Raw genomic sequence first — 25,239 nt, 5'->3', positions numbered from 1 at the left:
TAACAAATCTAGCAGCCCACCTCTGAATTGCTTCGATGTCCTCCCTCAATCCGACCTGACAGGAATCCCAAACGCTCGAGCAGTACTCAAGAATAGGTCGTATTAGTGTTTTATAAGCGGTGTGCCTTACAGATGAACCACATCTTCCCAAAATTCTGCCAATGAACCGAAGACGACTATCTGCCTTCCCCACAACTGCCATTACATGCTTGTCCCACTTCATATCGCTCTGCAATGTTACGTCCAAATATTTAATCGACGTGAATGTGTCAAGAGCTACACTACTAATGGAGTATTCAAACATTACCGGATTATTTTTCCTATTCATCTGACTTAATTTAGAGTTAGCTGCCATTCTTTACACCAGTCACAAATCCTGTCCAAGTCATCTTGTATCCTCCTACAGTCACTCAACGACGACACCTTCCCGTACACCACAGCATCATCAGCAAACAGCCGCACATTGCTATCCACCCTATCCAAAAGATCATTTATGTAGATAGAAAACAACAGTGGACCTACCACACTTCCCTGGCGCACTCCAGATGATACCCTCACCTCCAATGAACACTCACCATCGAGGACAACGTACTGGGTTCTATTACTTAAGAAGTCTTCGAGCCACTCACATACTTGGGATCCAATCCCATATGCTCGTACCTTAGTTAGGAGTCTGCAGTGGGGCACCGAGTCAAACGCTTTCCAGAAGTCATCCGTCTGATACCCTTTATCAGTGGTTCGCAAGATATCATGTGAAAAAAGGGCGAGTTGTGTTTCGCAGGAGCAATGCTTTCTAGAGCTGTGCTGATGCATGGACAGCAACTTCTCTGACTTTGAGGGTGTTGCTCTTTTCCGGCAGGATATTTGGTGCTACATGCCTCCGGAAGTTTACCAATGACTTGACGAGTCAGTGTCTCACAGAATCACTGCTGTATCGTGTTCCACTGGTGGGTCAACACGCTACAGCCGCTGATCGTATAGCTTTCGTTCATTTGGATGCAGTTCGCAAGGCCAAAGGAGTAACCGTGAGCTGTATCACTGTCGACAGACTTCACAGTAGAAGGTCAGTGCAAAACGGAGGAAGTCGCACAGTGGTGGCGAGCGGCGAGCGGCAGCGTTCGGCGCGGCCGCTGACCGCAGTGCGTGGCGGCGCTGGCGTCTGCGGCCGACGCGGGGACACCGCGCAGAAGCCCGTCTCTCGCCACTCCGCCGCCTACCGCCATGGCGACCACTGCCGCGATGTGTGCGCCCGCGCTCGCGCTCCTCCTGCTGCTCGTGTTGATGGACGCGCCCGGCGCCGCGGCCCAGAGGCTCGGCTTCGGCAGGTGCCCGTCGCACCGCGGCATGCGGGACTTCGACATCAAGAAGGTCAGTCACGTCTCTTACTTCACTGTCATCCACTCTGATCCCCTCTGGGTGACTCAAGCCGTCAACAACAAAGCAGCTCTCACATGTCAGTTCTACCGGGCACATGAGAACAGTCAGTCACTACGTTAACAGCACGTACAGGTGCTACCTGCACTGGGAGAAATCTGTCACAGCGGACTGTGGTTTGTAAGCTCGATATTCAGTGAATAACAAAGCACTGTTACGGTTCGCAGTCGCAGCCTGTTCAACCTGTTTCCTTGGGTATGGTTACACTTGTTTGATTCATAATATGAGGTGAAAAAATAGACTGGTGTTAAAAATTATACAGCACTGGTATGAACCAAACAGAAACATTCTCGGAAGTTGTTTCATGGTACGTACTGACGAGGAGAACACGGCAACACGACTTCCCAGAAACTTCATTGGGTGGAACAGGGGTCAAAATAAGGAATACGGGGTAGCTGTAGAACACGATCGTTACTGAGAAAACGACGCTCAGAGTTCGAGGTACTTTATGTGCTTTTATGCGAATAAACAGATCAACCGAAGCTGTGGCACAGTACCTAGAGTTCGCCGGCACGGTAACTCAGCGTGTTCGGTCACAGGGTTAGCTGCCATCTGTAATAAAAAACTGAGTTAATGGAACAACGACGAACTGAATTGGGTGTCTTGCGACGTCCGCCCCGAGCAGATACAACGAACGAAAACGAACAAAATGAGATTAAAAAAAAAAAGAAAAAAGCGTTGCGGGTACACACTTTTGCGCACCGTGTTTATAACCCGCTTTTTTTCTTTTATTTTTATCAGTTTGTCTACCTTTGTCTGTAGAAGTTTGTTACACGAATGTTTGCCAGTTCATATTGTAATAACGTTGTCCTTATTCGCTTACAAATTGTATCTATGGTGATTCAAAAATGGTTCAAATGGCTCTGAGCACTATGGGACTTAACTTCTGAGCGGTCGCGCGGTTTCAGGCTGTAGCGCATAGAACCGCTCGGCCACCCCGACCGGCTATGGTGAATTAATAAAAAGAACAAAATAAATGAGTGGAAAAATAATTTGGAATTGTTTTCTATGAAATTGATTCAAAATCAACTGCAAGCTTCACTTTTCGGAAAAGTGATCCGTTATGCGTACTTTGCCACGAAATTATTGGCAATACTTGAAATCTTCTGCAATGTTAACGACATTTCTTTCCCGAGTGAGATTCATTCGAAGAAATGTCGCTGTGGCGAACCTGCCTTTGTGTGATGCCGGTGCTATTCGGAATTTCTATGTTCCGAATGTTTCCACGATCGAGATCATCCATAGGTATGCATCAAGTCTTCGTGATGAATAAGCATAAAAATAAAATATGTGAATCAAGAATTGATAGAAGAATGAAATAAATGAATACGAGAATAAAAAAAAAATCTTGAAATTGCCATAAACACATACATAATAAAATTGTGACACTTATAGTGAAACCCTATTGTACTTTTACAATTAATATGATGCCCTTGTGTCCCTCAACTTCATAATAAACATTCTACATGCTTACATGAACGAAAATAAATAAATAAAAACAAAAAATGCCTCTGAGCACTATGGGACTTAACTTCTGAGGTCACAAGTCCCCTAGAACTTAAAACTACTTAAACCTAACTAACCTAAGCCATCACACAAATCCATGCCCGAGGCAGGTTCGAACCTGCGACCGTAGCGATCGCGCGGTTCCAGACTGTAGCGCCTAGAACCGCTCGGCCACTCCGGCCGTTTAAATGAAAACAGTAAAAGGGTTTGGAACACAAGAGACGAAAATGAGAAGTTACCACTATGCCACCAGTTGTACTGCGCTTACCACGCGGTGAAAGACATCTAAAGTACGTCGAAAACTTTGACGGCAGTTTTCTCAGAAACGGTCTAATATCTACGGATAAGCCGAGACACGTAGTCGCTTAGTGTGATTCCTCTTTCATTGAGAGAAGTTTCTGTGAAATCGGGTCATGGCACTTGCCGTGTTCTCCTCCTCAGCGATTTGATTTGAAGAATACATGGTGTTCATTGGTTCGTTAGAGTAACCGCATTTCTCGAGAGACGGTGGAGGCAAAGTTGCTTTTCTTGAGAGTCTATCAAATGTTATTCTAGTCTCACAGACTCTATACGATTAAAATGTATGTCTCTGATAAATCTTTGACCCTTGTAGTTTCAACACCGGATACGGGGGTTCGCTTTCATTACACTGTCTTTGGGGAAACAGCTTGGGCAGCGACAGGTGCTGGACCTGTTTAATAGTCAGTTCGATCACTAGATTTCACCGATGTGTTTCTTCTTCTGAAGAGCCTAACTAAGGAGAATTGTTGCATGTTATATGCCCAATGTTGACAACATCTGTGCGTTATTCCCTTGGGACAATGGACTCTTTGCAGCACAAAAATATCTGTGCTACACATTTTGATTAATTATTTTAATAAAATACGCCAGTATAGTAGCTGAAAAGGTGTTGTATTGTTTTCATCTCTTCATCATTGTTGATCTGGCGTATCGGATGCAAGCAGCCGTAATATACATGATCTCCCAGTAGGGACCGTGAATGTTCAGCGGTATAACAAGAATGACTATTCGAAGCAAAAAAGGTCTAGTATACATATGTTATAAAAGGCATACCTTAACTGCAATAAGCACTTTTACATCTTCGATTCCGTGAAACAATTCTCTTCCACTCTTTTCTTTGCTTTCGTTATTTTTGGAGGGGGTGGTATGGAGCAAAATAAGAAAAAAGTGGACTTTAACATTCACATCTTAAGGAGTACCAGCACTAGTTCCGTAGAAGAGATGTGTTTCACAGTAGCGAAGATGAAGCAGTGGTAATAGCTCTTAAGATATGAAGTTCAGTGTCAAAGTTTACTAGACTTTTTTTCTTCGAATGATCGTTCCTGTCTTATTCCTGGATACTGATCATTCCTAATAGGACAACCTGTATTTTACTAGAGGTGTGTGAAAGATTATATTCCTCAAATTTCACTTTATTGACTCTGTTTATTCATTGGACATGACCGATTTCGGAATACACGTTCCATCGTCGATATAGATATGATTGGTTTCTCAAATACATCAGATGATTGAATGTGCATTCTGAAACTGATCGTGTATGTTGTACGAATAAGCAACGTTAATAAAGTGGAGTTTGGGGAACTCTGCAATCTTTCATACAACGCAATATTGTATTGTCTTCAGCGAAACTGTGCGTGTTTCGCCCGAAGATTGTTCGATTGCTCATGTAACGTTCTTTTTGTTTTGGTTATATGCTGCTATGTACAGGAGATTACAGTCGTGCTAATACAGTGAGCAGCCAATTTGATATAAAATTGGTTCAAATGGCTCTGAGCACTATGGGACTTAACAGCTGCGGTTATCAGTCCCCTAGAACTTAGAACTACTTAACCCTAACTAACCTAAGGACATCACACACATCCATGCCCGAGGCAGGATTCGAACCTGCGACCGTAGCAGTCGCGCGGTTCCGGACTGCGCGCCTAGAACCGCGAGACCACCGCGGCCGGCATATAAAATTCTACCTCCCATTATCTGAGAAGTGTTAGCTTTCAAAGACATCAAATTCCAACTACTTCGCAAAGAACCTAGTAATAATTATCTCCGAACACCTTACTACATTTTTACTTGTATCGTACTAAGGTAGCACTGTGACAGAAATTTGAACTAATGCTTTACAGAAACAAATTAAGCCCGGCGGAGGTTCGAGTCCTCCCTCGGGCATGGGTGTGTGTGTTTGTCCTTAGGATAAATTAGGTTAAGTAGTATGTAAGCTCAGGGACTGAGGACCTTAGCAGTTAAGTCCAATAAGATTTCACACACATCATCATCAGACAAATTAAGCGTAAACGTTGCATTCTTTTCCTCGTGCCCCTACCGAACATTACAGGCTAAAACATTTCATAATCATATCAAGTATATTTCCTGGTGCTGTTTCCAGCCGTGACATATTAATTATAAATGAAGTTACTTCTGGCTACAATATGTTTCATAACTTATTACAGGAACGATTTCAGGAGTTTCATTCCCATCACTCTTGGGCAACAGACTACTGACAGACTAGGCAGTCTTGACCAGCAGTGAAGTGTCGTTTTGGTGTGGTATTGTGTACGTGGACTTGCACACTTGTCTTTCAGTTGACAGACAGCTGTGTTTGGGAAAATAAAACCTAACACCGATTAGATGTAATCTGAAGTAGAAAAAATTAATTCTGACCTAAGATTCAAAGGGAGAATTATTACATGAAAATTTATGCCGAGAAATAATTCAAACGTACGTCTTTTTAAATTTCTCAATTTATTTTTAAAGCAGAGAAAAGCAGAATACACTTGAGGTAGCCAAGTATTTCCCCAACATATCTTTATGTGTTCGAGTATATCTACTAGTCCGGGACTAAGCTGCGGAAAACAAGTACTGTTTGAAGCGTACTTAATCCACAACAATGTAGTTACTTAAAAATCTGGAACGCTTCATGCTCCGCAGCTTTAAGATGTTTGTTAAAGAACATCTTCCAAACACCATGAGCTGCACTTGAAATGTTTATTTGCCAAACCGGTGTTCGGGTCAATAACCCATCATCGGTGGCATCTGATACAGAGGGACAAACAACTGTACGTACAACAGTTTCTACAACATGACGACTGCATATATAATAGCAGAAATATAAACATACTTACATTATGTATATCTGTAGCAACGATATGTGTATCAGTTATAAATTCTTTGGGATGTTGAGCTTGTTGTGAATCTAGAAATCTGAACATCCTAAATACACATATAAAAAAAAAAGTTTTGCATCACCCCGGTTCATAGAACTCCTGAAGACAGACGTTGACTGTGGATGTTGTATCACAGACACAGTCCCTTTGACTGTTCAGAGATCTCACTAAACCCGCCCAAGATGTGAACAACCATGCATGAGCAGCGCCTATTTGACAGAGGGGGTGCGACAGCTGATCAGTTTCAGTCATTCCACAAGGAAGGAGGTACACGGCTGGTGTTGTCTGTAGTTCAACCATGCCTAGACGGTCAATACCGCGGTTCGATCGCGTACGCATTTTTGCTTAGTACCAGGAAGGGTTCTCAACAAGGGAAGTGTCCAGGCGTCTCGAAGTGAACCAAAGCGATGTTGTTCGGACATGGAAGAGATACAGAGAGACAGGAACTGTCGATGACATGCCTCAGGCCGCCCAAGGGCTACTACTACAGTGGATGACCGCTATCTACGGATTATGGCTCGGAAGAAACCTGACAGTAACACCACCATGTTGAATAATGCTTTTCGTGCAGCCAAAGGACGTCGTATTACGACTCAAATTGTGCACAATATGCTGCATGATGCGCAACTTCACTGCCGACGTCCATGGAGAAGTCGATCATTGCAACCACGACATTATACAGTGCGGTACAGATGGGCCCAAACGGACCGCTCAGGATTGGCATCACCTTCTCTTCACCGATGAGTGTCGCATATGCCTTCGACCAGACAATCGTCGGAGACGTGTTTGGAAGCAACCCGGTCAGGCTGAACGCCTTAGACACACTGTCCAGCGAGGGCAGCAAAGTGGAAATTCGCTGCTGTTTTGGGGTGGCATTATGTGAGGCCGAAGTACGCCGCTGGTGGCCATGGAAGGCGCCATAACGGCTGCACGATACGTGAATCCGATCCTCCGACCGATAGTGGAACCATATCGGCAGCATATTGGCGAGGCATTCGTCTTCATGGACGACAATTCGCGCCCCCATCGTGCACATCTTGTAAATGACTTCCTTCAGAACAACGACATCGCTAGACTAGAGTGGCCAGCATGTTCTCCAGACATGATCCCTATCGAACATGCCCAGGATGGATTGAAAAGGGCTATTTATGGACGACGTGGCCCACCAACCACTCTGAGGGATCTACGCCGGATCGCTGTTGAGGAGTGGGACAATCTTGACCAACTGTGCCTTGATGAACTTGTGGCTAGTATGCCACGACGAATACAAGCATGCATCAATGCAATAGGACGTGCTGTTGGGTATTAGAGGTACCGGTGTGTACAGCAAGCTGAACCACCACCTCTGAAGGTCTCGCTGTATGGTGGAACAACATGCAATGTATGGTTTTCGTGAGCAACAAAAAGGGCGAAAATGATGTTTATGTTAATTCTATTCCAATTTTCTTTACAGGTTCCGGAACTCTTGGAAGCGAGGTGATGCAAAACTTTTTTTGATGTTTGTATTTGTCATTGACACTCATGTCATTGCTATAGAGACAGTACAATGTAAGTAGATTCTTACTTCTGGTATTATATATACAATTATCAGGTTGTTGAAACTGACATACATACAGTTGTTTGTCCCTCTTTATCGGATGCCACGGGCAACGGGTTATAGACCCGGTTACCTGTTTGGCATATACAGTGCAGCTCTTGATGTTTGGATGTCCTTTAAAAAATATAATTATTTTTACCGAAGAGAAATACGTTGGCGACAATATATATTTAAAGTCGGTGACAGACATAAAACTTATCCGACAGAGTACTAAACGCTTTCTCCTAAAAATATTTCGAACAGTTAATTCAGGAGCCCACTAAAATTGTAAATGGTTGCGAAATCATACTCGACCTCTTAGCAACAAATAATCCAAAGCAAATAAGGAGCATTATGACATACACAGGGATTGGTGACCACAAGGTCATTCCAGCGAGACTGGATACCTTAATATCCAAACACACCAAAAATTACGCAAAATATATCTGTTTAAAAAACGCCTCCGTAAGAGACAGCCTCCATTTTTGTCGAACTAACTATGTAAGTTTAGACCAAACGTGGCTTGAATTCAAAGAAATAGTATCGACTGCAGCGAAGCGATTTATATCGAATAATAAGAGACGGAACTGAACACCGTATGGTACACAAAACGGGTTTGAACACTGTTGCAGAAGCAATGAGAAAAGCGTGCCAAATTTAAAAGAATGCGTAATCCCCAAGACTGGCGAAGTTTTACAGAAGCTCGAAATTTAGCGCAAACCTCAATGCGAAATGCTTTTACTATTTTCCACGACGTAACTCTGTCTTGAAATCTGGCAGAAGAGATTCTGGTCGTAGTAAACTAATCCAACCGAAAGACACAATCAATACCTTCACTGCCCGAAAACAATCGTGATGTTGCTGATGACAATGCCACTAAAGCTAAGTTACTGAATACGGTTTTCCGAAATTCCTTCACCAAAGGGGACGAAGTGAATATTCCGGAATTCAGTTCAAGAATTGCTGCCAACGTAACTTAGAAGCAAACATCCTCGGTCTAGCAAAGCAGCTTAAATTTCTTAATAAAGGATAGTCCTCCGGTCCAGATTGTATATCGGTTAAATTCTTTTCAGAGTATACCGATGTAACAGCTCCATACTTAACAGCGTACACAACGCTCGTTTGACGAAATATCCATGGCTAAAGACTGGAAAGTTGCAGAGGTTACACGAATCCTCAAGAAACGAAATAGGAGTAATTCGATGTATTACAGACCTATATCACTGACGTCAGTTTCCAGTAGGATTTTGGAACATATGCTGCGTTCGAACATTATGAATTACATGGAGGAAAACGATCTGTTGACACAGTCATCACGGATTCAAAAAATTTCGTTGTTATGAAACACTACTACCTTTTTATTCTCACGAAGTAATGGGTGCTATCGGCAGGGGATGTCAAACTGATTCCATATTTCTAGATTTCCAGTACGCTTTTGATACTGTACTTCACAAGTGAACTTCTAATCAAATTGCGTGCCCTTTGAGTATCGTCTCAGTTGTGTTACTGGATTTATGGCTTCCTGTCAGAATGGCCACAGTTCGTAATAAACTAGCGGAAAGTCATCGAGTAAAACGCATATGATATCTGGCGTTCTCCAAGGAAATGTCGTAGACCCTCTGCTGTTTCTAAATTATAAACATGATATAAATGATTTAGGAGACACTCTTACTAGCCATCTTAGTTTATTTGCAAATGGTGCTGTCATTCCCTGTATAGTAGAGTTACCAACAGAACAAAATAAATTGTAAAATGATTTAGGAAAGATATTTGTTGGGTGAAAAAAACGATATCTGACCCTAAAAATGAAAAGTGTGCGATCATTCACATGAGTACTAAAAGGAATCCGCAAAATTTCGGTTACGCGATAAATCACACAAATCTTAAGACTGTCAATTCAGCTAAATACTTAGGAATTAGAATCACGAACGACTTCAACTGGAACGATCACATTAATATTATTGACGGGTTGCAAACCAAAGACTGGAAAACATTTAAAAGATGCAACAAGTCCACTAAAAAGAGACTGCCTACACCACACTTGTCCGTCCTCTGCGAGGGTATTGCTCTGTGGTATGGGCTCCGTGACAGATGAGATTGACTGAGGACATTGAAAAAGTTCGAAGAAGTGAAGCACTGTATCAAAAAACAGAGGAGAAAGTGTAACGGATATGACACACGAGTTGGGGTGGCAATCATTGAAACAGATTATCATTGCGGCCAGATCGTTTGACCAAATTTCAATCTCCGACGTTCCGAATTCGAAAATATTTTGTTGACACCCACCTACACAGAGAGAAACGATAATTATAACAAAATAAAGAGATTTCAGAAGTTGCACGAAAGTATGCATGTGTTCGATTTTTCCGTGCGCTATTCGAGAGTGAGACGGTACAGAAACAGTGTGAAAACGGTTCGATACAGCCTCTGCCAGGCGCTCAAAGTGTGAATTGCAGTGTAGTCGTTTAGACGTAGGTGCAGAAATCAGAAAATAACGCTACAAATTACGCCTGTCTCAGAGAGAATGTGAATAATATAGTATCTATGATTATCATTTTGTTGTTTTATGATAACTGGAGGGAACGTATTCTTACAGTCGGAACCTACATTATGTTGCGCATGCGTACGTGTTAGTGTTGTAAATGTAGATGTCACCAAAGCAAGTAAGATCTGAGTTTAGGATACTGTCGATGTTATTATAAACGTAATATTAGTTTAAAAGGGGCCGAGGGGGGAGAGGCCGTAGCAGTGTTAAGTAATTATCCCGGAATTCGCCTTGATTTAGCCAAACCACGTAAAGTCTTAATTACGACAGCCATGCGGGGATCTGAACGTTGCTCTTATCAAGCACATTTCCATTACTTTAACAACCATGCAGTCTGCCTCCGTAGTTTAATGGTTATCATTGTTGATTACCGAAGCTCAGATCCTGGGTTTGACTCTCGGCGACCACCTCATATGTGATGCAAGTGTCTGTGTAGTGGGTCTACAGTGGCCTTCCAGTAGGAAGGCTTGTTACAGGCTGGGAGCCCCACTGTACCACGTCCATTGCCATTTAAACTCTTCTAGGATGTTTTACTTTTGCTGTCAACAATGTATACATTTTGTCTTCACACAGACATGGTATGAACCAACTCATATGGCATATACGCATAATTTCATATTTTCTGTAACGGATAAAAATTGTCACTTTATGTCAACTACATCTTTCTTTGTTTCTAAACCCTCGTCCAGTTTTGTGTGTAATGCCGCAAACTCACGTGCCAGTCCAATCGTTCTATTCAGAGAAACAAAATTTTCTTGTCTTGAAAAGGAAGCGACTCAGGCAGTATGATCATTAACGAGAAAACTTTGTTCAGCCAGTGAAATTGATTAGTTACATGACAAAGCCGCTTCTATGAACGCCTGTTACCTCAGCTACTAGCACGGAGCGAGGTTGAGGCACCGGATCCACATTCAGGAGTAGCACTGAAATTCCCCTCCGGTAATTCAGATGCAGGTCCTCCGTAGTTGCCATAAATCGGATAGGTAAATTCCAAGCTGGTTACTTTTAAAATATGGCCAGCCGATTTTCTGCCCCATCTTTGTTCCGTCTGAATACGTACTCTAATGACTTAGTCGTCTATGGAACAAAGTGCTCTCAACATTCACACATCTTTGGGAGTCTGGTCAGCATTGTTTCCGTTAGGAAAGAAAAGAGAACAGCAGGTACATATACATTAACACAAATAACTTAAATTCACTCTGTATGTGAGACAACTCTAATATTCGCGAATGTTTTGTGAGTTTGCCCACATCAAGTATGTAAAGCTGCCCTCAACTCGAGAATCTTTCTTAGCACCACAGCGCGTTAATAAGCATGGTCCTGTTGGTGGTAGTACGCTTTGGCTTTCCACGGTTCTTTGACGTGACTCACCCAGTCATTTATACGGAAACCTACATTTTAACATAGACTTAAAATACGGTGCAATTTGGCACTTTCCACAGCAATGGGTTCCAGAGCTGAAAGAAGCGATGCGACAGAAAAAAAAATCCTTGTATCGTTTGCGAGTCGAATCCTGGTTCATAACAGTTGTAGTCTGGCGCTTACCTTCCGAGCTACCAAGCCACTACACCACCCACTAATAACAAAATGGAAACTATATACCTTTGAAGAAATCCTACGCGCGCGAATATTGAGTTAGAGAAACAAGGAAGATTGAGTTGGTGTCCATGTCAAGCATGATTACATCTATGCTTCGCATGGTATAAGTGGGGTTGCTTCCAAGTAAACTTCAGGCACCTCACCGGGTAAATAGCCAACGAGTTTAGCTAGGACTAAGGGGGGGGGGGGGGACTAATGTTAGCTGACCACTCACAACACATACAAGTTGCAACAGGCATAACTGTAGATATTTTTATATGTGATATCTTAATCTGTACTTCATGAGTGTGTCAGTTGTTTCATCACCAACTTTACGACCTGATGTTTTCTACACAACCGTAACTGCAACACTGGAGTGGACTACGCCTGTCAGTATAGACTAACCGTTTTGCGTCCACGCGTCCACACTTCAACCCCTGACCTGCTGCCCAAGGGATAATAGGCGTTAATGGCTTGCTCTTCCCACATATACTTGGAGGTAATAACCAACCTAAACACATACGAATTGTAATAGCTACAATTATTAGTCTCGAAATGACGTAAATACTGATGAAATGTTGTTCGTTATACCGTTCGCAGTCATCCATAGAAATATTTTTACTTATACCAGTTACAGCTTGTATTCTACAAGTGGAAATAACACTGTTAAGGACGAAATATTTATTCCTTGTCAGGGAAATTCCAGTAAAATTTTGATGTCAAGTGTACCTATGCTACTACGATTTTACCATTAGGAAAGCTCAGACAATACCTGCCGTTCGACATCTCGTACAAAACTGCTTTAAAAGAGTAATCTCCGACAAAGTCGCATTTTTGTTTTTCTTGAGCCAAAGGTGCTCCTCCACTGGGTGCTCGGTGGCACGTAACGAGGACTCTCTTCGGCCTGATGCTCACATGAAATACAGCCATTCGGAGTATTTGATGATTAAAAGGAACACTATGTGTGACGAACGTGCGGTGTATTACAATTGGAATTTCATCTGATTTCATATACAAGTGGTAATCTCGATATGTACATTTGCAGCTAAACGCGTCAGTGCTTAATTATTTCAGTATGAGGATGGATAAGCGCTACGTGCGCAGAAACAATAATTTGGCCATTGTTGTAGCGGCTCCCTCTGGTGCATGTGACCCACTTGAAAGGGTTCAGCTTTCTGCCGTATCTCTTGTTCTTTCGAGATGCGAGAGTCTCGCAGTGTGCTAATCAAACATTAAACAAAAAGCTATTTAGAAAATTACTTGCAGTAAACAATATTTTCGCGAGACTCCTTAATTCCATAAACAATATATAACGTGAAATTTGGCAAGAGTCCGTAAATAATTAAGCTTCTAAAATAATAGTATTAGGTTAATGAATTGTATATGTTTCGTAAATTAAGAGAAAACGACTATTCTCATAAATTATGCAGCATTCACATTAGAAAATTTCTCACAATTAATGTTCTTCTCTCCTTACTCGTTTCAAGACAGTTGAAAACGTTGCATCTTTCAACGAGGCCGCAAAATGCACAAAATGACGTAAAGTACCACCATCACTGAGGACAGAATTCTCGTCTGACATACAACAGATTCTAGTATAAGACAACTTGCTGCAGCCTGTTTGTCAACGAGTTTACGATTATATCGTACACAGAGGCAGGGTTTTGGCTTTACATTGACTTTCCCCAAAAATGTGAGTCCATTAAAGCGTAAGATTTCTGTGTTATATGACATAATGAAACAACAGAACAAAATCATGAAATTTATGGTCCTCGTTCGAGATCACAGTTTTGCTGAGTAGTCACAAGGGTTCCTACGTGCCTTTCAATACTTGTGCAGTGGCATCCCCTAAATAGAATCCTCTCTGCGTATAAGACGCGTCGATTCCGCTTAAGTCCTTGTGTATCAGCTCCACGTTTGTCAGGAACTAACTTCGTTGGACGCTGACTGGACACAGAGAAACAAAGTTTAAAGAGGTGCAGGAGTGATGTCAATGGCGACAACGTGTCACTTGAGGCCATTGGCTTCCGTAGCGCAACAGAAATTCCCATCGTTTCTCGACTCGTCTCCAGAGACTTGCAAGCTATCGGCCTGCCTCTGTAGACTCACACACGCTCCTGTCTCGCCCTACAAATGAAACCTTAACTTTAATTGGATTTTTTTGCCGATGTTTGACAGTACACGACAAAAATAATATAAAGAATATATTTTTTCTGATCAGCTGAAAAATATAATTTAATAGATAACGAACCGATTTTAAGGAGAGTATTACTTTTTACGTTATACAGAAATCGAATTCTAAAAATCAGTGAACATATGACACAGAATGCCAGCTTTAAACGACAGTTTCCTTCTTCTTCATGTTTCAGTTATGCAAATGTTAGATTATGGTATGGCACTCCGTCTTCAGGCCACAAGTGGCCTATCGGGACCATCCGAACGCCGTGTCACCCTCAGTTGAGGATGCGGATAGGAGGGGCGTGTGGTCAGCACACCGCTCTAGATTATGATAGTAAATTAAATTTTATTATTCACTATTTTTGCTAAATGTAATGATTTCTGAGTAACATAAACAACTACTAATTTCCTTTGTCAACACTGCCTATATCATCATTTTACGTATATTCCACGTAGAGGTATAATAGTGGGAGTAGTCATGATGTCACATACTTGAAGCAGAACTCCACCATGTCACTTGCCCAAAAAATGACAGCTTGCATCATTTACGGGTGTACTAATCATTCTGACTGTAGCCTCAAGTGTCAAGGAGTCACATTTCATTCGTAAATGCACTCGTTCAACGAAATTTTCTTTTATATTTCTTAGTTCTAGTTGTGTCATTTACTTTTAATGTAATGGTTTTATTTCTGCGATTTGACCATAGATTTCCATCTATCCTATTCGAAAAGCTTTCTGGGTGAACGCTATGAGAAGGGAAGATTGGAAACCGAACAAACAAGCGAAATATGTTAGCAGCATTTTCGGGAAGAGAACATAGACCGAACATCAGTTTCTTCATTTCGAATTAAGAAGAATGATGAACTAGGAAAACAGCCTTTTGGTATCACATTCTTCTCAAAACTGGTTCAAATGGCTCTGAGCACTATGGGACTTAAAATCAGAGGTTATCAGTCCCCTAGACTTAGCTCTACTTAAACCTAACTAACCTAATGACATCATACACATCCATTCGATCCTGCGACCGTAGCGGTCGCCCGGTTCCAGACTGAAGCGCCTAGAACCGCTCGGTCACAGCGGCCGCCACATTCTTCTCTTTGGTTATTCGAAACGTATAACAAAAATAAAGTTACGTTAACGAGGCCAAATGCCAGTACTATTGGATCAAGTATGCGTTTAAGATCAGAAAAGCGTCTGAAAATGTGTGTTTCTCATATAAGTATTGTAACGATCACTATTTAAAACGTCCGTTGCGTTCAAATGATAGAAATTAAGAGGCAATCGTAAACGGTAGTCTGCTAATGTTTTGCGGCATCTAAGACGGCAACGCCGACTTCGAAGCAACGTACAACTTAAGTCTGTAGCAGCCTCTCCCTTTATATACCTCCATAAACTTCTGTATTCGGAAGTCGCATGTCATTCTATCTGTGGTTGCGACATTCAGTTGTCGCTTGACGATGGCTCAGGATGCTGAAAGCCGGTTCCTAATCAAATGAACAATATTTAAAAGAATATGAGGTATGTGTTTCCCATTTAATGTTAGAAGAAAACTGACCTAACCCCTGCAGTCGCTACTTCGTTTCTGACGATGATGATACTGAGAGTGAGGAAAGCTCATAGATTTTAATGGAACTGGTGTGAACTGAGGACCGAGGAAATTTTATTCTGATCCTTTTCATGTCCTGGAGGAAGTGAAAGAGTAGCAGGAAGTATTTTCACGATGTTGTACGATTGTCCGATTCGATAACGAATGTTATTCATACCCATTGCTGAAGGACATTGCTACGCTAATTGGCAAGCGACCACTTATAATGAGAAATGTCTCTCTTAGACAAACCTGGTTCATAGGTAGGCCAGGGATGAAGCATAGTCTTTTGTGATAGAGGTCGTCTCGGAACATTCTATCAGAAGTGTGACGAAGGAAGGGTATGGCTGAATTATCTACAGCACACTCAAGCTGAGATCGTTCACGATTCTCACAGTGAATAACAACGAGATCATTATTGATTCCCAGTGGCACCAAACACTCTGCCTTCCACTTCGACTCTTCATAGAGAATTCGTTAAGCTGTTTTAATCGTGCTAGGGCTCATTGGTACGCCTGCAATCATTCTGGACAGCGCTGCAAGTTAGATGTTTGAGATACTCGGAAGTGCCTTTCACTTGCAGGTTGCGCGCAGTGATCGCCCAGTTGGCCTTCAGTTGTTCCTCGGTAGCTAGCTTACTGCAAACTAACTAGCTGCTTCGGTCAATTCGTTTTCTTCGAAGAAAACGAAGAAGAAGAAGATTGAAGTTCAGACTCATCGAATTAATTAAAGAAACCAAACAGCTGACTGGAGAAGATTAAACGTATTTTAAAGGCGACTGCCAAGAGCTGTTAAGGAATGCGTAACACGTAGCTGTCTATACGTCCTTTATTATCACTAATGATACTGGTTAATAACCATCATCACAGTATAGAAGTTCATATATTATTTACGCATACTCATATGGCAAGATGTGACATGGAAATAAAGTATGAACTTGTATACTGTGATGATGGTTATTAAGCGAAACAGACAATGGCGTGGCACGAACTTCACAAATGGAGTACAATGGGGACGAGGAGCCTGGGGGACGTTTATGAAAATAATCCCAGAGTGATTCAACGAAACCACAGAAAACCTAAATTAGAAGAGTGAAATCCTGAATTCACCACTTATTGTGTTCAGAGATCAACAGAAAGCACCAGATCGATAGCTGATCGACTGCTGCAGACTAAAAGCTCTCTGATTTTGTGGCCTAAATTTACACATTCTAAAAGTTGGTTGTGATGCATTAATGTCAAACTTTTGACTACAGCATACGATTACTCGAAATTTCCTGTTCCTTTTAACATCAAACATGTTACCTGCATTTACTTCGAAAGATGTCGACATTTGACTCAGGTTTTCACTTAGGGGTTCCTTTTTAGAGATCTTGCCTGAAATTTCTAACATATATTAACTTTCAAAACCACCTTCTTTTCTTAGTGAGAAAAAAACCTTTGGAGAACAAATTGCATGCGCTTCTTCTTATACTCTTTTGCTCCCTCAGGTATTAGACGAACTGGTCCGTTGCAGCTTCTTGATTCATCCATTTTCTCTAGGGTCTACCAGTGTTCCTTTTTGTTTTAGGCAAGTACTGTAGCAGTTGTTTTGGGATATGTTCATCGCCTATTCTTTTTACATTTTCTATTCTTTTCTGGATTCCTTAATCTTTCCATGTAAGTTATACATTCCTACATTCTTCCTAATGGTTTCATTTTTAAATCTCTATCTTCTTGTTGCTCCATGAACTGTTCTCGAATATCTCGTCTCTGCTGCTTGGAGTCTACTCTGTGTTCTGTAGCTCACAGCTCATTTTTTTCCACATGATCCACAGGCAATTGCCATAACTTTAAGAAATTTTAGCATAATGTCCTTTCGTGCTTTTCCCGTGGGCGTTCTTTCGATAGCACCATTCATCACATTCACTCTCTCAATCTTTCTTTAATATCACCTTTGCCGAGATTTGACACGGCACAGCCGAAAATCTGAATGAGTTAACTTCTTCAATAGTTTTGCTTCCCTGTAAGGAGCCGGCCGGTGTGGCCAAGCGGTTAAAGGCGCTACAGTCTGGAACCGCGTGGCCGCTACGGTCGCAGGTTCGAATCCTGCCTTGGGCATGGATGTGTGTGATGTCCTTAGGTTAGTTAGGTTTAAGTAGTTCTAAGTTCTAGGGGACTGATGACCTTAGAAGTTAAGTCCCATAGTGCTCAGAGCCATTTGAACCCTGTAAGGACTGACATCTTAAAAGTTGTGAGCCGTGGAATGCCGTGGCCTTGGTTTTATTAGTCGATATGCTTCAATTATGTTTATCTGCTATTTTCAAATTGAAATGGTTCAAATGGCTCTAAGCACAATGGGACTTAACTTCTGAGGTCACCAAAAATCAAATGGCTCTGAGCACTATGGGACTTAACATCTGAGGTCATCAGTCCCCTAGAACTTAGAACTACTTAAACCTAACTAACCTAAGGACATCACCACACATCCATGCCCGAGGCAGGACTCGAACCTGCGACCGTAGCGGATGAGCGGTTCCAGACTGTAGTGCCTAGAACCGCTCGGCCACCACATCTGGCTACATGCTATTTTATATAGTTCAAATATCCTCGTCCGAAACTAGAAGACGTCACATGACACCCCTTCAGGCTCATCCTTGAATACTTCACCTCAGCTTTTTATTACAGAGGGCAGCCAACCCTCTGCCTGAACACGCTGAACTACGGTGCCAGCCGCGTGGAGTGGCCGCGCTGTATGAGGCGCCATGCCACGGATTGCGCGGCCCCTCCCGCCGGAGGTTCGAGTCTCCCCTCAGGCATGGGTGTGTGTATTGTTCTTAGCATAAGTTAGTTTAAGCAGTATGTAAGTCTATGGACCGATGACCTCAGCAGTTTTGTCCCTTAGGAATTCACAGTCATTTTTTAACATTTGAGCTACGCTGCCGCAGAAATGAAGATATATGGTTCCAGAGACATTTATAATGTATATATGTAGAGTGAAGCGACCAAGGTCAGCATTTGAATGCGGATCTGATGCTCACTAGGCAGACGCGCTTATCTCTACTCCATCATGGCACGCAGCTGAGCTATCCAAGTACGAGTCACGAATTGCCGTCACAGCTTCATTTCCTCCAATACCTATCTCATGCCTTCCAAGTCGAGTTCGGCGCACACTTTGTATCTGTCAGGAAGTTTCACACCAGCGCACGCTCCGATGTGGAGTAAAAATCCATTCTGGATAGAATCTGGTCCTCAACAAACAAATAAATTAAAAAGTATAGGTGAAATACAACACCTTTGTCTGACCCCTTCATTAATATTACGTCCATGAGATGACCGCACCAATTCCGGTAGCAGGAGGAACTGCAACAACAGCCTTGCAGAAAAATGGTTCCATTTAATACCTCTAGTTTATATGAACTGCGGCGTGACTGTTTCATATCACTTTGCGATTTTGTTTCACCTGTGTCACGATTACGCGATAATTAACTGTGTGATCTTAGTACATTTTGCTCGATGTGGCAAGCAGTCCATTTACTGTCAGAAGAGAGTAGATACGGAGAACTATCAGTCCTGTAAGATGGACAGAAGGCATTTCGTAGTGTCTCAATAGCAGGGAACGAGCGTCTCCAAGGTTGCGACACTCGTTTTCTTGGAAATGGTCTTGTTTGCCGAAATGCTTGTTGTGGAGAGTTCGTGGTGCTAATTCAACGCTGCTGGTGAGGGTGATTGAAGGTAAAATTTGGCGATTGAAGGTAAAATTTGGCTTTCTGTCTGCACGTCAAAGAGAAGGCCGCCTGCCGGTGCTTCCTTGGTGTGAGAAAGCTCGTTGCTTCCCTCGAAAATTACCTACTGTCCATTCCAAAGCAATGCCTCCGCCACCAGACGAGGTGCGTTCCGTACTGACCAATGGAAAGAGACTGTCTGAAAGCAGTGTGAACCTCATAAGACGTAACGATACTTTTCTGGAAGGTTTGGTGGGAAATTTCTATCTTTTCTCCTTCTTCACATAGAAAAGGAACTTATTCGTCCGTCGCTTCACGGATTTTATCTAGTGCGACGGGTGTCCTCTCACTGTCCTTTAAGAATGTGAGTCTTGCCCGTGCAGTAGTGCAATCCGTCTTCTGAGCAACTAGCATTTAACTCATTTGGTTATGCATCTAGAATGCTCAGTTGTTTCTGCGAACTGCCCAGATGTGGAAGTATTATTCATTTTGCTCCCTGTTGTCTTCCAACTAAACGTACGCCTCACAAAACTTAGACTCATTTTATTTTAGTTTGCAACAATTCTGAGAAGATCGTTCAGTAGGAGATTACTCATTGTCAGTTGTTGACTTGATTAGAGTAATTAAAAGTTTTATATTCTCAAACTGACTCGCATTTTGAGATCCCTAATGTCCTACAATCTCCCTATGGTTAGGCGACCCTTAAATAACAAAAATAACCAGCTGCATTTCTAGGATGTCTGGTTCACTGTCACGAAGTTCCCGTTGTGAACAGTGGGCAGGCAGTATTTTTTGGAGTTATAAGAGATGCAGATGTGGTAACGAGTCTCAAACGCTCGCAGGTTTTTATAGCAGGAATAGTTGGTGCACAAATTGTTGAGCCGTATTTCGACCTCTTCCACGCCTATTAATTGTATCACTATTCATGTCATTTGTGTCATATGTACAACAGTCTGCATATTTTGCGTTTAATTTCCGAAGGCCTTAAATTAGATAATTACATGTCTGCATTATTACTACAACGGGCAGCAAATTTTCAAGGCGTTCAGCCGCATAGCTACTTTCGCAGAGACATCATCATTACGACACCATTGCGTTCTCCAGGTTCCCACTGTACGCAAACGTTTCGTAAGGAAGTGTGAGAGAAGATGCTTTGGAGTCTGGGAATGCCTCAGCGCAGGCTGTCTTCCCATTCCTCCTAAGTCCGTTACTCTCCGACAAGGTGTTGTGCGAACATACATTGCACGACACATCACACGTATGTGTGCGTGAAGAGGGTGAGAAGGGAAGAGGAAAGAGAGAAACAGAATGAAGCAGAAGAACACCGGGAAACAGCATCGAGTGGGCGAAACTTTAATTAGGTCCTAAGGCAAGCAATGGATGGACGCCAGGCGGCGGTTCGCCGAGACCGAGTATCTAAGGCGGGTGTAGCTAGCCGTCGCTGCAGCCCCTGGCCTCCTGGTTACATCACAGGCGCCGCCCACTGCCAAGCTTTCTCTGGACTCGCCAAGTTTCGCACGCCGGCGCGAGTACACCCACTCTCCCGTCACCACATGCCGTTAATGTCAGACCTGCGACAACACAACACTCAAGACTGGTCTTTCAGGAACTACTACTGTCGACACGTCCCCTCAGCCACCGGACACCCTAAATAACTAGTCGTTCCCGAGCCATTATTCAGTGGTTAACTGTCTACACTGACTTCTCACCATTTACACTTCAGCTCCTCATTCAGTGCCAGTGGTTCAGCTGATCAAACCCCGGGAACAATCCAGCAGCGTAGAGAGTTCCCTTGCTGGTGGAACTTATTCACAGATATATAGTACATTTATTACGGGACATTTTTTTTTCAGCCTGCGATCGGGTGCGAAATGGAAACTACAGTAAGAAAAAGACTGTTCCATTAAGTTTCGGGTGGAAACTTAATGGAACAGTCTTTGCGCCGCCAAAACCTGAAGATTCACATAAGGAAAAAGACTGTTTTCCAGAATGAGATTTTCACTCTGCAGAGGAGTGTACGCTGATATGAAACTTCCTGGCAGATTAAAATTGTGTGCCGGACCGAGACTCGAACTCGGCACCTTTGCCTTTCGCGGGCAAGTGCTCTACCAAGCTTCTTCTTCTTCTTCTTTTTTTTTTTTTAAATCTCATTTTGTTCGTTTTCGTTCGTTGTATCTCATGTAGGCGGCCGTCGGAAGACACCCGTTTTAGTTCTTTGTTGATCCATTAACTCATTTATTTTTGTTACACAGGGCAGCTGGCCCTCTGACCCAACACGCTTTTTTTTTTTTTTATATAAAACCTTTATTAAAAAAACAATGTTACACATTGCAAATACATACTAAGTTATACATACATGAAGTTATTTAAACAAAGCGGTTTGATCATTTCAATTGCGCTGACATTAAGGAAAGACAACAGAAGATTGTGTTACTGACTAAATCACCAGAAAGAATTAAATTAAACATAAATACTTGAGAATGGCGGAAAGGAGATATATAATAAAGTTGACTAGCCTTCCAACTACACTTTCTGGACATTAATTGAATCTAAGTATTTGAAGTGATCAGATCTATATAATCAGTCTTTCACTGCAAAAATGAACAGGGCAATGTGCCAGCCATTGAATATTACATTTATCGGATAGTATCTTATGGTTTTAACCAATCGATAAGGAGATTTCTATAAAAACTGTCTATTTCCTAATTTCTAGTATAAGCCAATAATGCACCTTTCATGATTTGTGTTTGGCACTATTAGACACACAATCTCAATGTCACATAAGTTCTGTACATTAGTATATAAATTTCAAAAAACTACTCTCTGAAGTAGAGAAAGCACACATCATAAATATACTGTAAAATCTTAAATAGTATCCTTAAGGTAACTACAATACATCACTGTCAACACAGTCTTCTTTTTTATATTAACCAATGCCCATTCTTTCAAATACAATTTTTAGCATATTACCGAACTTTTTCTTGTGATTCGAATAGCTTCTAATTTTGTGGAACTCACACAGCATGTGTACCTTGAACTCTATGATGCTATCGGATCCTAATTTGTTAAGGACGTAGTTAACAAAATTTCCCAGCAACCAGTACACAGCGTTATTTTTTGCTTCTGGGAAATAGCGTGCTTCAGGCCTGTGTATCAATGACAGCGATATATACTCAGGGGATGTTCTTGTAATCAGAGCTATTTGCTCCCGGATCCACTTCCAACTATTCATGTGACCACTGCAAGTATATCGATGAATTACTGTGTCAACTAGATGACATTGTTGACATAAATTTGTTTCACAGAGTCCGATTGCGTGCAGTCTTTCATTGGTGCTAACTATGTTGTTAACTGTCTTGTACCATGACGTTTTTATATTAGACGTGAGCACATTAGAACTAATGTTTTTCCAAATCTCAGTCCACTCAATGTTTGGAAACTGTCGTTCTATTTTGTTTCTTCCTTCGCTTTTCTTTCGTTCCCGCATTATGGCTCTCGATGTTAAGTGTCGGGACTGCCTGAGTTCGACACTGACATAACTAAACTCAACATAGAAAATCCTCACGTGCTGTAAGCGACTGTTGATATTCTGCACATCAATCGGGGGAAGCAGGCTTGGAGGTTTAATGATGTCGAAAAGTTGGCTGGTTATGCTTCCTCGCGAGTCTCTTATTAAATTAACTTGCCTTTTGATAAAAAGAGCAGAGGCTTTATCCGTTATATCAGTTAATCCTAGTCCACCATTTTTAGGATCTAAAGTGGCTACTTTAGCAGGTACTCTGAACACTTCACCTCTCCACAAAAATTTTGTGATGTTGGACATTATTCTCCTCGCTATCATTCTCGGTATTGGAAACAGCTGGGCAGTATAATAAGCCTTAGCAAGGATGCATGAGTTGATATACTGTGTTCTTTGAACTTGGTTCATATATCGAGTTAAATTCTCTACAATGGCTCCTTGCACTTTATCTGCTGCAACATTCCAATTTAAAGCCGTCATTTTCATAGGGCATGCTGTCAGGGTGATCCCAAGTGTTTTATGTTGTCGGACTAAGTTTGCCCACTCGACGTTGATATTATCAAAACCTCTGAGATTTAACATCTTACTTTTTTTTCCGTTTGCATTGGCTCCAGATGCTCTACAGTACGAATCAATCACTGTCTCTGAGCTACCGTGCCGGCGATCAACTGAGCTACCCAAGCACGACTCACGCCCCGTCCTCACAGCTTTACTTCTGGCAGTACCTCGTCTCCTACCTTCCAAACTTAACAGAAGCTCTCCTGCGACAGCACTTGCCCACGAAAGGCAAAGATCCCGAGTTCGAGTCTCGGTCCGGCACACAGTTTTAATCTGCCAGGAAGTTTCAAAGGCTATTTTATTTGTAGCATTTAGCTAAACCTTCCAGCTACGGCTTAAACATTTGTCATAGCATGGCACGAACTTCCCAGAACCCACGTCATATAAGGCAGCCATCTGTGATTTCCGCCAATTCCCTATGGTGGTATACAGCTCCTTGTCTGTGCTAAAAAGTTGTCCTCATAGCCAGCGGTTCATGTGAGCGAAGAGATGAAAATCAGAGGGACCTAAGTTCCGACTGAAGAAGGAAAAGCATGACTGTAATGTTATATTGTTGTATTCGATGCATGAAATCAGGCGGAACTCCTCAGCAGGACTTCAGACTTGGTAGGAACGCTATTTATAGGCATCTTTAAGTGCTCACTGGACGTTCAGAACTGAAAAGCGCGACGTCATGCGATAGACGGGAATATTAGAAATATTGCACATCACATCTGCGTGTAGCTTCACCGGATTTGCACTATGTTTTAATATCGTGACCCATCGGAATTTGGAAAAAAAAAATAACGCCCTCGTATGTTGCTAGACACTTTTCTAAGAGACGTGCACGAACTATTCAAAGACAATAAAACATCTCTGATGCGCTTTATTCGCGTTTCAAATTGGAGGCTGTCTACTGAATAATTATATTTTTACGCACTATCACCAGATTCATGCAAGCATTTTGCAAAGCTTGGTACGAGTCTCTTTTTTTTCCAGTATCGGAGAAGTACGCTACCTGCTCTGAGCACTAGCCGTGCGGTGGTGTAATATAATAAATAATTAATGGTGTGAGTGTTTCTTGCAATTTATTTTGAAAACGTAGAGTCATTTGCGCAACATGTAGCAGGAAATACATCCATTGACAGTATGTCAAAGCGGCAAAACTTCTACAAGAAGTGACCGTTTCCCATTACCCAGTGACCGTTCTAACTCCAAGTATTTTCTAATATATTCATATATATTTTTTAATGTAGGCGGAAGAAACGTGAAACACTGTTTTCCTCTCCTCCCTTCTCCCCACATAAACAACAGATCTACGGTATAACCTCATAACTTGCTTTTTGTTTATAACTTCTGATTTAGTTCACATTTCGAAAATAGTAACACGTACACAATGCGTCTCGTTTGCTATCGAATTTGGAACTCTGTGAACAGTTTGAAATATGTCATGTTACCGCCTTACGCTACTTCTCTATAAAGACTGATTCACGACGAAATTTCTATTACGATATGATAAGTGTCAAATTCATGGTTTTATCATCTAACTTTAAGGATTTTACATTTTGTCAAACATGATGCTGTGTATACTTTTAGGAAACTGTTGATGGTCAAACGATCGAAACCGGTTGAATAAATAAGGAATTTTTCAAATATTTACGAGAAATAGCCCATTTTAGGAGGATTATGTTCAGCATCCAATGAGAAACGAAAATTTTGTATAGCGTTGCATTTTATTGTTGAAACATACATCGCCGGTGCACCTTACACTACCTTGCTTCTCGCCCTGCTCTGTAGCCTCAGTTTCATTTTGTTACTCTGTGACTCAAATGTTCACGTGAGGTAGTGTATTTCAAAAATAATGTACCGATATTCTCTGCAGCAGTGAGTTGGAAAGT

At 41.9% G+C, this 25,239-nt stretch overlaps 1 protein-coding gene across 1 annotated transcript in view; it reads left to right on the top strand.

Moving 5' to 3' along the window:
* The first annotated feature begins 1,186 nt into the window (after positions 1-1,186).
* LOC126416701 (apolipoprotein D-like) overlaps positions 1,187-25,239 on the top strand; it is a 240,238-nt gene continuing 216,185 nt past the window's right edge. Inside the window, exon 1 of the mRNA XM_050084512.1 lies at positions 1,187-1,368. Coding sequence (XP_049940469.1) covers positions 1,222-1,368 — 147 coding nt within the window. The 5' untranslated portion in view covers positions 1,187-1,221. The remainder of the gene's footprint in view (positions 1,369-25,239) is intronic.

Source organism: Schistocerca serialis, chromosome 1, assembly GCF_023864345.2.
Source record: "Schistocerca serialis cubense isolate TAMUIC-IGC-003099 chromosome 1, iqSchSeri2.2, whole genome shotgun sequence".
Taxonomy (NCBI): domain Eukaryota; kingdom Metazoa; phylum Arthropoda; class Insecta; order Orthoptera; family Acrididae; genus Schistocerca; species Schistocerca serialis.
The sequence above is the reverse complement of the archived record's forward strand: the minus strand, read 5'-3'. Positions and strand labels throughout refer to the sequence as shown.